We start from the raw sequence: 13,039 nt of genomic DNA, 5'->3' as shown, positions 1-13,039 counted from the left end.
GAATGCTTGTTCAAGTGACAGCCATCTAAGATTTTTATTCTTTAAAAAAAATTTCCTCTAACTTTTTTTTTTACATTTTTGAGACTGGAAGTAAAGGAAAATCTCCATAGATAAAAATCTAAAATAAAAAAATGTGTCCAGGGTTGTACGCCTGCATGCATACTAAACTAAACATAACTAAACTAAAATGTTTAAGCTTTGGACACACATTTACATATTACATAACAGTCCAGCTCTCAGCAAGTTACACCACCGTGATGGTTTTGTAGGAGAGGGCAGAGACATGGCTATTATCTTTGGGGTCTCCTAAATAAACAGTCCTGAGGTTTATTTAAAGTGTAGCTATATATAAATTATTTTTCTTTTCTTTTCTTTTTTTTTTTTTTGATAGTGTGGTGAGGGGTTAGCAATCTTTTCAGGCCATATTGTTGTTATGTCCCCATGAGGAAGATTCAACCACTTTGTTTGTCTTGGTAACTACTTAGACTGAAAGTAAGGGGAAATCTAAAATTTGAAGTTGTCTCCAGAACAGTAAAATAGGGGCAATGTTCTACTGGGAACATTCATTCACATGACAACTGTGTATTTGAGCTGAGCATGATATTGACTTCCTTAAATGGCTTAGTTGCACTATAGTTCATATTTTACCCTAATATTTTATATCTGAAAGACTACATTCAAAGGCTTTATAGTTCTTTGCCAAGCTTTAAAAAAAGATACACCCACCACAGATAATGCATTTGTATTTACTGCACTCTGGCTAGTTCAGATTACTCTGACCTGAGCAGTTGTCTGACTGCTTTTCACATATGCCCTTCTTCACATTAAACAGATATATTTTGGATTATTAGACATTATGTGGGACCAAAAATAAATTGTGACATTGTAGCTTAAACTGTTCTGCTTGGATAATGGGTAGAAGATAATGAGAGCACTGACAGACAAAAGGTCGCTAGCACTGGGGGTAGTCTTCGTTATGACTGTGCTTGTAGCCAGAGCTTTCTGCTTCAATCTCCTTGCTCAACAATAAAGTTTGTCCTCATAAAGTATTTGCAGCTAGGCTAAATGTAGAACTTCAGAAGACTTTAACCATGTTTTGTCCATAGAGCTATTAATTGCACAGCATACGGCAGCTTCTAGTGTCTCTGCATCTTTACAATATAATTGCTTCATTAATTGCCTTCATTCTATGAGCTACTGCCTAGAAGAACCACTAATGTTGCAACTCCATTTCTGATTCTGGAAAAGAAAACATTCAGATTTGCAACATGGTTTCTTCCCTGTAGTCCGTTGTATAATGGAATCATCTAAGGTACTCATTAGTATGTCAGGACAGATATGGGTAACCTTGGACATCAACAGGCACCCTTGTCCAATGTATTTTGGGGGGAACTGTGCATATGATAGGTCTAGCTTTTAAGCTGATAGATTTGTTTTCCTTAAACAAAAGGACCGAACACTTTTCTCTAATTTTAAATAGGATGAGAAGAGGGGGAGAATTTGTGGTCCAAATTAGAAGTGTGGCCTAGGGTTTCAACACTGCTCCTTTATAGGGCTGGGAGTGAGTTACTGGTAGGATCACCAGGAAAAAAAAAGAAAACACCACACCACAGCGAAGGATTAGTATGCTGCAATAAATTCATTTGCTTTTGGGTTTAGATCTGCTTTAAGCCTTTTGAAATTAAATTGGTGTCCTTGCTTTTCATATCCTGTTTTTTACATTTTTTTTATTTGAAGATGTGTCACAGGTACAGTGAAAAGACTCAATCAATATCAAGCTTATAGGGCACAACCAAAACTTCGTATTATATTGCGAAAGACTGAGGCAAGCAGTAAATACAATAAGAAAAACAAATCAATTGTCTAGAACCCTTCATTCAGGTTGTGCTGAAGGCAAGCTTGTTTGAGGGAGGATATCCCCAATTTACCAGAAAAATCTATCACATCATAGAAGGAAGTTTAAAACAGGGTAAATAACACGTCTGTGCACACCATGTTTTTTATTTGTTTTTTAAAAGAAATAGAAAACAAAAAGGGAGAGGGGAGGTGTTGGGGGAAAGCTAGGGAGGGTGGTAGGAGGATGGAGGGGTCATCCCCAGGGAGCAGGGGACAACAGCATCAGTCAAGCAGTGGAGACCACCAACAGTCAATGAATCTTAATTAAGTGTATTTGAGGAATGTGTCAGAGAAGCGGAAGAGGTCCCAATAAAACCATCTGGACATATGTTCCTCTGACTTATCCCGTAAAGTGAGGTTGGATCTTCCATTTGTTCAATGTCCTTCACTCTTGCGAGCCATTGGGCCACCCTTAGTGTGGACTGTTGCTTCCATAGGGGTGAAATGCAAGCCCATACAGCATTAAGGAGAGGTTTGAGAAGCGATTTGTGATAATGTTTTCTTGACAAAGGGATAAGGTTAAAGCGGAGTTCCTCCCAAAAATGGAACTTCCGCTTTAAGTGTTTGTGACCCCCTGACATGCCACATTTGGCATGTAATTCTTTTGGGGGAGGAGCGGGTGTCCTGTTTTTACAGGTACCCAGCTCCCACTTCCTCCCCTGGCGCCGGAAGGAAGATCACCTCTCCCCCCCTCCTTCCCTGCAATCTTCTGGGACACTTCACAGGTCCCAGAAGATTGCTTGGCCATTCACTGCGTGCAGCACAGCTCGCGCATGCGCAGTGTGCGCTCGGCTGTGAAGCCACTGCTGGGCACCCACAGTTAGAATGCAGACGCCGCGCAGAGAAGGGGGAGAGGAGCGGGGCTTCATGTGCCCGCATCGCTGGACCGTGGGAAAAGTAAGTGCCTGATTATTCAAAGTCAGCAGCTACACTTTTTTGTAGCTGCTGACTTTTAAATGGGTGGAACTCAGCTTTAAGTAGGACCGCAGCTGGGTTATCTTGTAAAGAAATGTCTGTGAATTTATGTATGAGCTTGAGCACTGGTTGTCAGAAAGTTGTAAGCATAGGACACTCCCAAAAAATATGTAAGAGACCACAACAGCAACTTCGATCAGTTTAATGATTGAATAGCTTTCATATCCTGTTTTTGGTACTTGTGTTACTGAACCCAGGACCCTGCATTCACTATATCTGGTCTCCCACAGTGCACAGAACGTGGACATGCAATTATTTTAGTAAATATAAACTGCTAAATACCTTTTCTCATCAGCAGTATTCAGCAGTCTTATGACATCTATCAGGTTCTGGTTCAAGCTTGTAGGAGGAGTTTTCATTCTACTCTGACTGTCCTGTGAGGCTGCAGGACCCCTGACCCTCTGTCTGGACAGTGCTAATCATATGCACGCTCCCAAGAAAAAAAAAAAACTCTCTAGCAAAACACACCAAACAGAGCATGTGCACAGTGCCCCCAAGGCTCTGTATTATCAGGAGATGGATTGAGGATTGTGGAAGAAGGGGAAGATCAGAGAAGACAGGATCAAACAGCCTTTTGACACAATGCTCCCCTTAGGTTCCACAGTAAGTATAACAAGCATGCTTTACTGTATATACAGACTGATTTTACTGTTGTGGGTTTAGCAACACTTCAACATATCTTTTGAATAGCTCTGAATCTCAGCCTAAAACAATGCATGGAGTGGGTTTCATAGTTTCTAAACCCAACCCAGTCTAGCACCAGGTCTGAGAGGGCCTGTGGGTAGAGAGAATGAGTAGAGTGATATTTTCTTGTCTGCTCTGCTTACACAAGCTAATAATAATCAGATTTCCTTGTAAATAAAATCTAATTGAGACCTGTGCTGAGCTGCATCTTACAGACACCCACAAGATTGTGGTCATCTGCAGCAACAGAGGCATTGCTGCATCTGTGAATGACCACATTCATCTCTATTGAAAAAAACAACTGTCACACAAATAGCTCACTGTACTGTTCATCAGAACAAACCATTAATATACATATAAATGCTGTAAAAGTGTCCATTATTTATGGTAGGTAAAACATGGTAGTCTTAAGTAATTGATACACTACATATAAGGTGGTAAGCAGTAAAAGCAGTAAAATCAACATTATTTCAACAGACGACCATACATTGTGCAAATTTAGGCCAACATTCACTCAGTGGTGGTCCTGCTGGCCCTGCTCTTTTTGAGAATAGTGGCCGAATAGTGGGAGATTTGTTCATCCATGCTATATACTGTAGCATGGATGGAGGAACCAGGTTTTTTTTCTTTCATTCAGGCTGTCGGCTAAACTAACCGGGAATTGGTCAGCTTTAGTTTGGTGATGGGTTTGGTAGTGCTGGGGGAGCACATTATATGTGATCCACCAGCACATCATATAACCACCGCATTTGTGGTTAAGGTTTTCTTCTGAGACTCCCATTTTAGATATGTTTTCCAATTTAAAAATATTTGCAAAAAAATATTTGCGCAAGAAAACTTTAGACATGATGCAAAACATACAAAAAATTAAATTTTGGGAATACATACACTTTAAAGCGGAGTTCTGCCTAGGTAAAAAAAATAAAATAAAAGTCAGCAGCTACAAATACTGCAGCTGCTGATTTTTAGTATATGGACACTTACCTGTTCAGGGAGCCCGTGATGTCGGCACCCAAAGCCAACCCATCCCTGCTCCAGGTGCAGGCGCCAGCATCCTTACTAAGGGAAACAGGAAGTGAAGCCTTACGGCTTCACAGTCTGTTTCCTACTGCGTAAGTCGCGCTGTGCTTTCTGAATGGCCCCAGCTGTCTTCTGGGACCTGTGTGTCTCCCAGAAGACAGTGTGGGGGGGGGGGGGTCCAGACATTGCATAGTTCACCGCACAAGATTGCGGCAATCTTTCCCCAGAAGTGGGTGCACATACCTGGATATCACAGGTATCAGCTCCCCCCCCCCCCCGAAAGGTGCCAAATGTGGCACCGGAGGGGGGGAGGAATCTGATCTGTGGAAGTTCCATTTCTGGGTGGAACTCCGCTCTTTTTTTTGTTTCCTAGTCCTGCTATATATCACATAAACTCAAAGAGACATTTCCCTATACCTATAGTCAATTGTTTTCTTATTTACTTACAAAAAACACACACCTTTTAAAATAAAACACTGTATGTTTTTTTTTTTATACATTAGTTTATTTTCTTACTGCCCATGTACACTTTTGCTACCTTAAAAATATAAGCTTAGCACTTTGTCAGGAAGGAACAATGCCAAAGGTTTTTATGCTGTAAACCTAAAAAGCTGAATCAGGTCTAGGTAATGAGGTTATTAAACAATCTCTAGATTACAATGTTTTGGGCTAATACTCCTCCTGAATATATGTTGCACAATACACAATTTAATGTGGTCATTAGGCCCCTGGCATTGCTGCTATACGTGGGACAGCACTTGTTGGGCTGGCAGTTTTCAGGGATTCTGCATGCTTGCACTTTTTATTAAACGACCACATACTGCATGGTGTAACACTTATCATCAGTGACTTTGTAATTATCTGCAGTTTGAAGTCTAAATAGAGAAATAGTTTAATCCTCACAAATCTTCATTTACATATCAGAGACTCCAGTGGTGAGCTATCCCTACCAGAATTTAAAGTTCTATCCAACTAATGTAGATATTACCAAATAAAAAGGCAATTCCCTGTTATTATACACTGTTATACTGATAAGTACTTTTTTCACCACTTCTTTTATACTGGCTTTTCAAAATTACAAATCAAGGAATTTAGCAGTGAAATAAAAAGTTTAGTGTAGTATAATTCCAGATTATTAGTGACTTCCTCCAACTCTCTCTAACTAACTGCTGATATGAAAAAAAAAAAAACTGTCCAAATGCCCATTTTACTTACCTAAAGCTACGGTTATGTAGCAATCCTTCTCTCTTCTTCTGTTTACTTCCTGGGCTCCTTCTTTGGGTATCCACATCACTGCCTGCACTTTATGAACATCACCTATTCATTATGGTGGAACTTGCAGTGGCTGGGTTCTCTCTCATAGGCTTCAGAAGAAGGAGAACTCTTCAGGGCATTGAGGGAACCAGTGCCCAAGAAGATAACAAGCAGGTAAAAATGTCTGGTCCCCAAGGCAGAGGAAACTGTGACTTTGGTCCATTACACTGCAGGATCTCTTAGAAAGAGGTGTTTGGAATCAAGACTTATGCCGCGTACACACGGGCGGACTTTTCGGCAACAAAGGTCCGACAGTCTTTCCGACAGACTTTCAACTGACTTTTGACGGACTTTCGAACGAACGGACTTGTCTACACACGATCACACCAAAGTCCGGACTAAAATAAGAAAGTTCACAGCCAGTAGCCAATAGTTGCCCTAGCGTCGGTTTTCATTCGTCGGACTAGCATACAGACAAGCGGATTTTTCGATAGGAACTGGGTCCGGCGGAGTTCCGACGTAAAGATTTGAAACATGTTCCAAATCTAAAGTCCTTCAGATTTTCAACAAAAACAGTCCGCTGAAGGTCCGATGAAGCCCACACATGGTCGGATTGTCTGCTGGATTCTGTCCGTCGGACCAGTCTGGTCAAAAAGTCCGCTCGTGTGTACAGGGCATTAGAAGTAAGGTAATTGAATCACAAAGCATTATTTAAATTAAAATTTTGCCTGGAGTTGGGTTTTATTAAGTAAATAATACATTTGACCTAGGCATTTATACATCAGACCAAAAAGAGGGTCAAATGAAGAAGAAGAATCAAATATATTTGATTCAAAAAAGGGACAGTTGGGAGAAAGAAAAGGTGCTTTTAAATGCACAGTGTAACTTTAAAGGTAAATATATTTTTACTATTGATACATAACAAATGTAGACAAGAAAAAAAGCTGCATTACAGAGTCAAAAAGAATCAAAAGTATCAATAAGATACTGGGACATAACAGTGACCAGGTGAAAAAGACACAATCATATGGACATAAAGCAGCACAACTTATAATACAAGCAATGATTATCAACATAAAGGGCCTATACCCATAAAATAGTACAAATAGAGGTGGTCAGGAAAATACAAGGTCTGTCAAAGAAAAACCACTGCGTGTCAAGTAAAATGTCCAACTGAAAATACCAGGAGATTACATAATGTAAAAAGAAGACAAAAAGGAGTAGGAGAAAGATATGAATAGAAAGAGGAAGGGACCATCACATGGGTACAAGGTACAGAAGAAAAAAAAATTAGAAAAATGATGGCATGCTTAATGAATTTGCATCATCCTTGCGCAGGGGCCATGCTAATCTTCTCTGTACTGTTTCAATTTTAGTATATGTCCTGCCGAAGCAAGGACCACAATATAGGCTTAAATGTATGCTGGTAGCCAATACAGCATCAGAGCCCAGACAGTTTCTAGTTGTGCATTAAACTCTATGAGCAGTGTGAATGTACAGTAGAGGAATGTTTAGCTTAAGAAAACAGTTCAATGCAATGCAAAAATATTAACTAGTTTTCCTGCATCCCAACAGCAGAAATTCCAACAAATTTTGGAAAAAGTGGGGTTGGGATCTTACGGTAAAAGGGTCCAATGAACTATCCCCAATGCACACATCTCTGAAAAGTGGCTATGAGTGTTAATGGGTGCTGTAGCTGGAACCAAATGTAATCAGAGCAAGAGAATGTCACCAGCACATCAATGATCTCAGAGCGGGTCCAAAGCTTTATTCATGGTTAAAGAATGCAAAGGGGTAAGTGTGGGATGGTTGAACCCTACATGGATACCAGAATATGTATAAGAGTGTGAACAGGATTAGATGGGAATTTGCATGTAACATGTAGAGTTATAAGAACTACATAAATCAAAAGGTTTTTAAAAAAAGAAATTTTATTTAACATGTATACATGAAGGAATTAAAATATTCAAAGACAAACACTTAAAACCATTGTTACAGTGTAACTTATCCAGGGTGTTGTGAATCCTGGTTGGAGAGTCCGAAAGACTGGCCTACGGGTTTCACAGAGATAACTGCTTCATCAGACCCAGAAATAGGTGGTGATCTTGGTGATGAAGAGGGAGCTGATAACTATATCTTTATGAAAGCATGAGTTTAGTTAGCTCCTTGGTTTTGATGGTCACCAAGGGGCATTGGTGACCATCCAGACCAAGAAGCTATCTTAATATTTGCTTAGATACTCTGGGATCTAGATTCACCTGAGGCTTCATTCAAGTCACTTGCTGACTAAATCCCTCCCAAGGGATCTCATTCATCCCTTCCTCCCCAATTTTATGTGGGTAGAGCTTGGAAGTAAGTTGCATGCTAAACTCGAGCTTTCATAAAGATATAGTTATCAGCTCCCTCTTCATCACCAAGGTCACCACCTATTTCTGGGTAATTTTCCCTAGCTAGTGAGAAACACAGCCAATCCCCATGGGCTCCCCAGGCTACTCCTCCACCAGGTTTTTTCCAATATCTTACCAGTGAACAGTGTATACATAACAATAAAAATGATTCTACATTCCGAGGCCCTGATGAAGCAGTTCACTCTTCAAAACGCGTAGGAAAATCTCTCGGACTCTCCAACCAGGATTCACAACACCCTGGATAAGTTACACTGTAACAATGGTTTTAACAGTGTTTGTCTTTGAATATTTTAATTCCTTCAAGTATACATGTTAAAAAAAATTGTGTACTTTTCTTTTTTTAAAAACGTTTTGATCTGTGTAGTTTTTATAACCCTACATGGTACATGCAAAGTCCCATCCAATCCTGTTCACACTCTTATATAAAGCTTTATTCAGTGATGACATTATTGTAACAGAAGCAATGTTTCAGAGCCTTGCAAGACCCCTCATGAGGCAAGTGACCTGATGAAGGGGTTCTGTAAAGCTCTAAAATGTTGCTTCTGCTACAATGATGTTATTGCTGAATAAAGCTTTGACCCATCCTGGAGATCCATGGTGTGCTGGTGACACTCTCTCGCTCACAGTAAGAGAAGGTGTCTAAGCGTGAAGTTTGAATACCTAATTTAGGTTATGGCCCAGAGCGGTAGTGCTGCCAGAGGTGACGCATGTCCTTCCTACCAGTGTCCTCATTCTTGTTGCCCCTCTACAAGTTTTTTATTTTTGTTGGTGGAATGGTTTACTGTGTACTTACAATGACTGGGGTAGTTTGGGGCCACACAAGAGAGCAGGCCTAGGGGTGAGGAAGTTTCACAGGTGATTTCAGCACTTACATGGAATGCCATCTGCCTTTTCTAGCTATGATGATTTCTGCAGCTCTGCCCACGTAGCTCCTGACTGTATATTAAAGAGAGCTGGAAAACCTGACACCTGCACATATGGGAACTCCACAGTCAGTTGTTGACGATATGTAAACACTGGGGGTTTGGAAGGTAAAACATTTTTTATGACTTTTTACATCATCATTGCTTTTTGCAGTGCTCTAGTTAAGCTTGATAACATTGGTGCTTATTCACTGGCGGAAAGATATTAGGAAGGAGTGGAATTGTTGCCCTTTTGTTTAATTTTTTCATAAATGAAAACTGATTCCTCACTGGTTTCTACTGACAAAGGGTCCACCTTTGTTCTTGTTTTCTTTTCTCCAGAGTCAGGCTTGTTGTGGGATTTTCACTTAGCCCTGTACTTATGTACACATGACTCACAACATTTTCATTTAAAGTCAAGCCAACTTAAAAAGTAAACCTAGTAAACTGATACAAGGAGATGAATAATTTTACTGCCAAATGCATTGGGCCAACTCAACCCAGGGCCCTCAATCTATCAAGGTCTTTGGATGCAAGTCGTAACTGCCTTGAACACACATTTTGCAGTGCACCACTCAATGTGATGTGGGCCAGACTGACCAGTAGTGAGTGACTAGTGAGGAGTGGTAGTTTAAAAGGGATAGACTAAAATTCTGAACTCCAAATCAAAATTTACATATTAAACTTATCCGTTTGGGGACTGCAAAGACACTTTGAAAGAAGTCATAGACGCTTGTGATTTCTGCTGTCACTTTAGAATAAATACAGATACACTTTATGTTTTGCCAGTATGCTCATACCCCCCCTGATCTGCCCAACAATGCAAAAACCATACCTGCTTTGTAGAACACTCATGACCCCAGCGTTATGACTAACCAACTGCAACCAGGGAGGTGTAAAGTAGGTTTACTGCATACGAGAGGACACATATCACCCTTTCACAAGATTCACACGCTAATCTATTAAAACAAAGACTGTTTTTTTTTCAATATGCTTCAGAGAAGTTCTTCAAGGCTAAAATTTATATTTCATCTACCAGCAGACACTACTGGGCTAAATAATTGATTGGCTTTTTATATCTCTTTGGTTGGTCAAATCTCCCTCTGGTGTCCATGATCTTTCCAGTCCTGCCATAAATCATTATTCACTTTCATCTAAAATAAATGGAAATTTAGAAAGCGATCATGAGAGCCTCTTAGAATGATGGTGACCTCAAGAGTTGGACACTTACATCTTACTTCTTGTTGCCATAGGCCCAGAAATCTAAAATTATAAAGTAGATCAATATCTACTCTGATTTAAAATAGTCTAGTCTTTTTATGGATGTGGTTGAGAGCAATTCTCCCAGTTTTGGGTAAATTTTGCAAAAATAAAAGCTACAGTAAGAGGAGGATATACCAGTGTTTTCATTACAACCAGGAGAGGGCTTGAGAAATTAATACAAAAAAGGTTAATTTATATCTAAAGTTAAACTTTTTTTCTTTTTTGTTTTGGATAGAAACGGGAATTGTTAAAAGCCCTGTCGAGGTTTCTTAGTTTGCTGTTTTTTCTTTACTTCACTTTCTTGTCTTGGAGACTCAAAAGAAAGTGAGCACAAGTCATGATTCACAACAATCCCATGGATTCCAGAGTTCCAACTACTAATGCTCTGTTTGCAAAGACCGCCTCAAGCAGAAAAGTCTAACATGGACCCATTCACACCACTGCATTTGTGTTAGCAAATATGTGTCAAAATGAATGGAATATCAATGCAATCTAAAAATAGTCATGGACTGACATGCACCATTTTTTGATGCAGCACACCAGAACTTATGGTATGTCTGATGTGGTGTAGGTTTGTGGCTAAATATTGAATTTGTTTATTGTGGTGCCGATTAAAAATTAAGGGCACTGCAACACACCAGTTGTAGTAACACAATGCATAAGTGTAAATGGGCAGTTTAAAAATCAGTCTATGTAACTGTTCAAGGTTCACTTTACACAGAATCCTCAGATGAATCAGTTGGGCTAGTAACCTAATACAATACACTCATACAAGTTCCATCCATTTTTGGTTCCCCTTTAAAAACAGAAAAATAAAGAGAAAAATATGACTATAATTACCTTCTATGTCTTGCATATTTACCACTAACATGGCCACTGCCATCGCAGCCAGGAGTAGGACAGCTGTAGGGAAGGAACAAGGGATAAAGATGTAGTTGGTGTATATCTTGGATAAAACACTAGACCAGGCTTCATCTCTCAGACACTGGTAGGGCATGATAAGACTTCTAAAACTCGTATTCTCAAACAGTATCTCTACACTAACAGCACACAGGTGATATTTAATTCAACACTAGATATTGAGAGGTAAGTTTGAGACAAACTTGCATCTGCGTGAGTAGTAGACAGGTTAATTACAAGCAATTCTTCACTATCTGTTAGCTCTATACAGGTGAATTACATGGATTCTTTAGATACTCGCCCATGGCACATAATTTAAAGAGAAGCATTGTTCTGACTGTGGTAGCTGCGGACAGGTGAGTTAGATGGATGTTCCAGATTCTTGCACTAGATGCAGACAATTGATTTTAAGGTATGTTTCTTTTTCTGGTAGATGCAGAGAGGTATTTTAAAGGGATGTATCCTCTGTTCTAGTTGAAAACAGATGACTAAGGTGATGATACTTTATATCCCTTCATATTATTCCACAATTATTCAATTTAAGCACATTAATTTACCTATCAAGGGATACAGGACCATCTTCCTTAACTTAGCTACAGAACAATGCTCATGCACAGCAGAAAGGCTTTAATGGTGCTGTGCATGTATCCTGAGAATGACTGCTCCTATTTAAAAGATGGCAGAATTACAGTCATTCCGTTTAATGTTACAGACATGAAATTAAATAAAGTCAAAGGGAGTTTTTCAGTAAAACCCCAGCTTTTCCACAGCTTCCTGGTTTTCAAATATATAAGAGGAAACTCAAATTTCACCTACAGCATCACCTGCTTCTGAATCTTATATAGCGGATCACTATCCAAGTACAGCAGTAAAATACAGGCTTTGGTACACCAAAACTGCACATAACAGCCAGCTGGGCAATCTTAGTTTTGCTTACAAGGGGACTGTAGCCAGTAGGATCATCAAAATGAATACAGAATGCCTATACCTGACTTAAAGTGCAGACAGTAAATCAAGTGCGTGCCTGTATCTGAATTCAAGGTTCCCTAGATAGGTGCTTAAATCTGGATTAAAGTATAGACAGTGAGAAAGATGAGTGCCTAAATCTGGATAAAACTGCAAACAAGTGAGTTAGATGTGTGTGTGTGAGAGAGTTAGATGGGTGTCTAAACCTGAATTCATGTGTACTGTACCGCAATGAGTTAGATGCCTAAGCCCAAAGTGCAGAGAGATGAGTTGGATGGAAGCCTAAACCTAAATCAAAAGGGAGACTGGTGACTTAGATGGGTGCCTACATTCATATTAATGTGCAAACAGGTAACTTAGATGGGTGTCTGTACCTGAATGAAAGCACAGACAGGTGAGTTAGATGAGTGTCTGTACCTGAATTAAAGGGCAGACAGGTGAGTTAGATGGGTGTCTGTACCTGAATGAAAGCACAGACAGGTGAGTTAGATGAGTGTCTGTACCTGAATGAAAGCACAGACAGGTGAGTTAGATGAGTGTCTGTATCTGAATTAAAGGGCAGACGGGTGAGTTAGATGGGTGTCTGTACCTGAATTAAAGGGCAGATGGGTGAGTTAGATGGGTGTCTGTCCCTGAATTAAAGGGCAGACAGATGAGTTAGATGAGTGTCTGTACCTGAATTAAAGGGCAGACAGGTGAGTTAGATGAGTGTCTGTACCTGAATTAAAGGGCAGACAGGTGAGTTAGATGGGTGTCTGTACCTGAATTAAA

General features: G+C 39.8%; 1 protein-coding gene and 1 non-coding gene across 22 annotated transcripts in view; both read right to left on the bottom strand.

The window, feature by feature from the left end:
• Positions 1 to 13,039, bottom strand: part of MYT1L (myelin transcription factor 1 like) — a 716,654-nt gene that overhangs the window by 235,903 nt on the left and 467,712 nt on the right. For 18 of the 21 annotated variants that reach the window (XM_073625450.1, XM_073625431.1, XM_073625429.1 and 15 more), the window contains one exon: positions 11,243 to 11,305. The exons of the other annotated variants lie outside the window; for them this stretch is intronic. In XM_073625450.1, coding sequence (XP_073481551.1) covers positions 11,243 to 11,305 — 63 coding nt within the window. The remainder of the gene's footprint in view (positions 1 to 11,242; positions 11,306 to 13,039) is intronic. 21 annotated transcript variants of the gene reach the window in all.
• LOC141142042 (U6 spliceosomal RNA) lies at positions 7,122 to 7,229 on the bottom strand. The gene has a single exon (XR_012244291.1). It is a non-coding gene; the product is annotated as a U6 spliceosomal RNA (small nuclear RNA).

The sequence above is a fragment of the Aquarana catesbeiana genome, linkage group LG04, assembly GCF_042186555.1.
Source record: "Aquarana catesbeiana isolate 2022-GZ linkage group LG04, ASM4218655v1, whole genome shotgun sequence".
Classification (NCBI taxonomy): Eukaryota; Metazoa; Chordata; class Amphibia; order Anura; family Ranidae; genus Aquarana; species Aquarana catesbeiana.
Note: the sequence above shows the minus strand (reverse complement) of the source record. Positions and strands in the feature narration are given on the sequence as shown.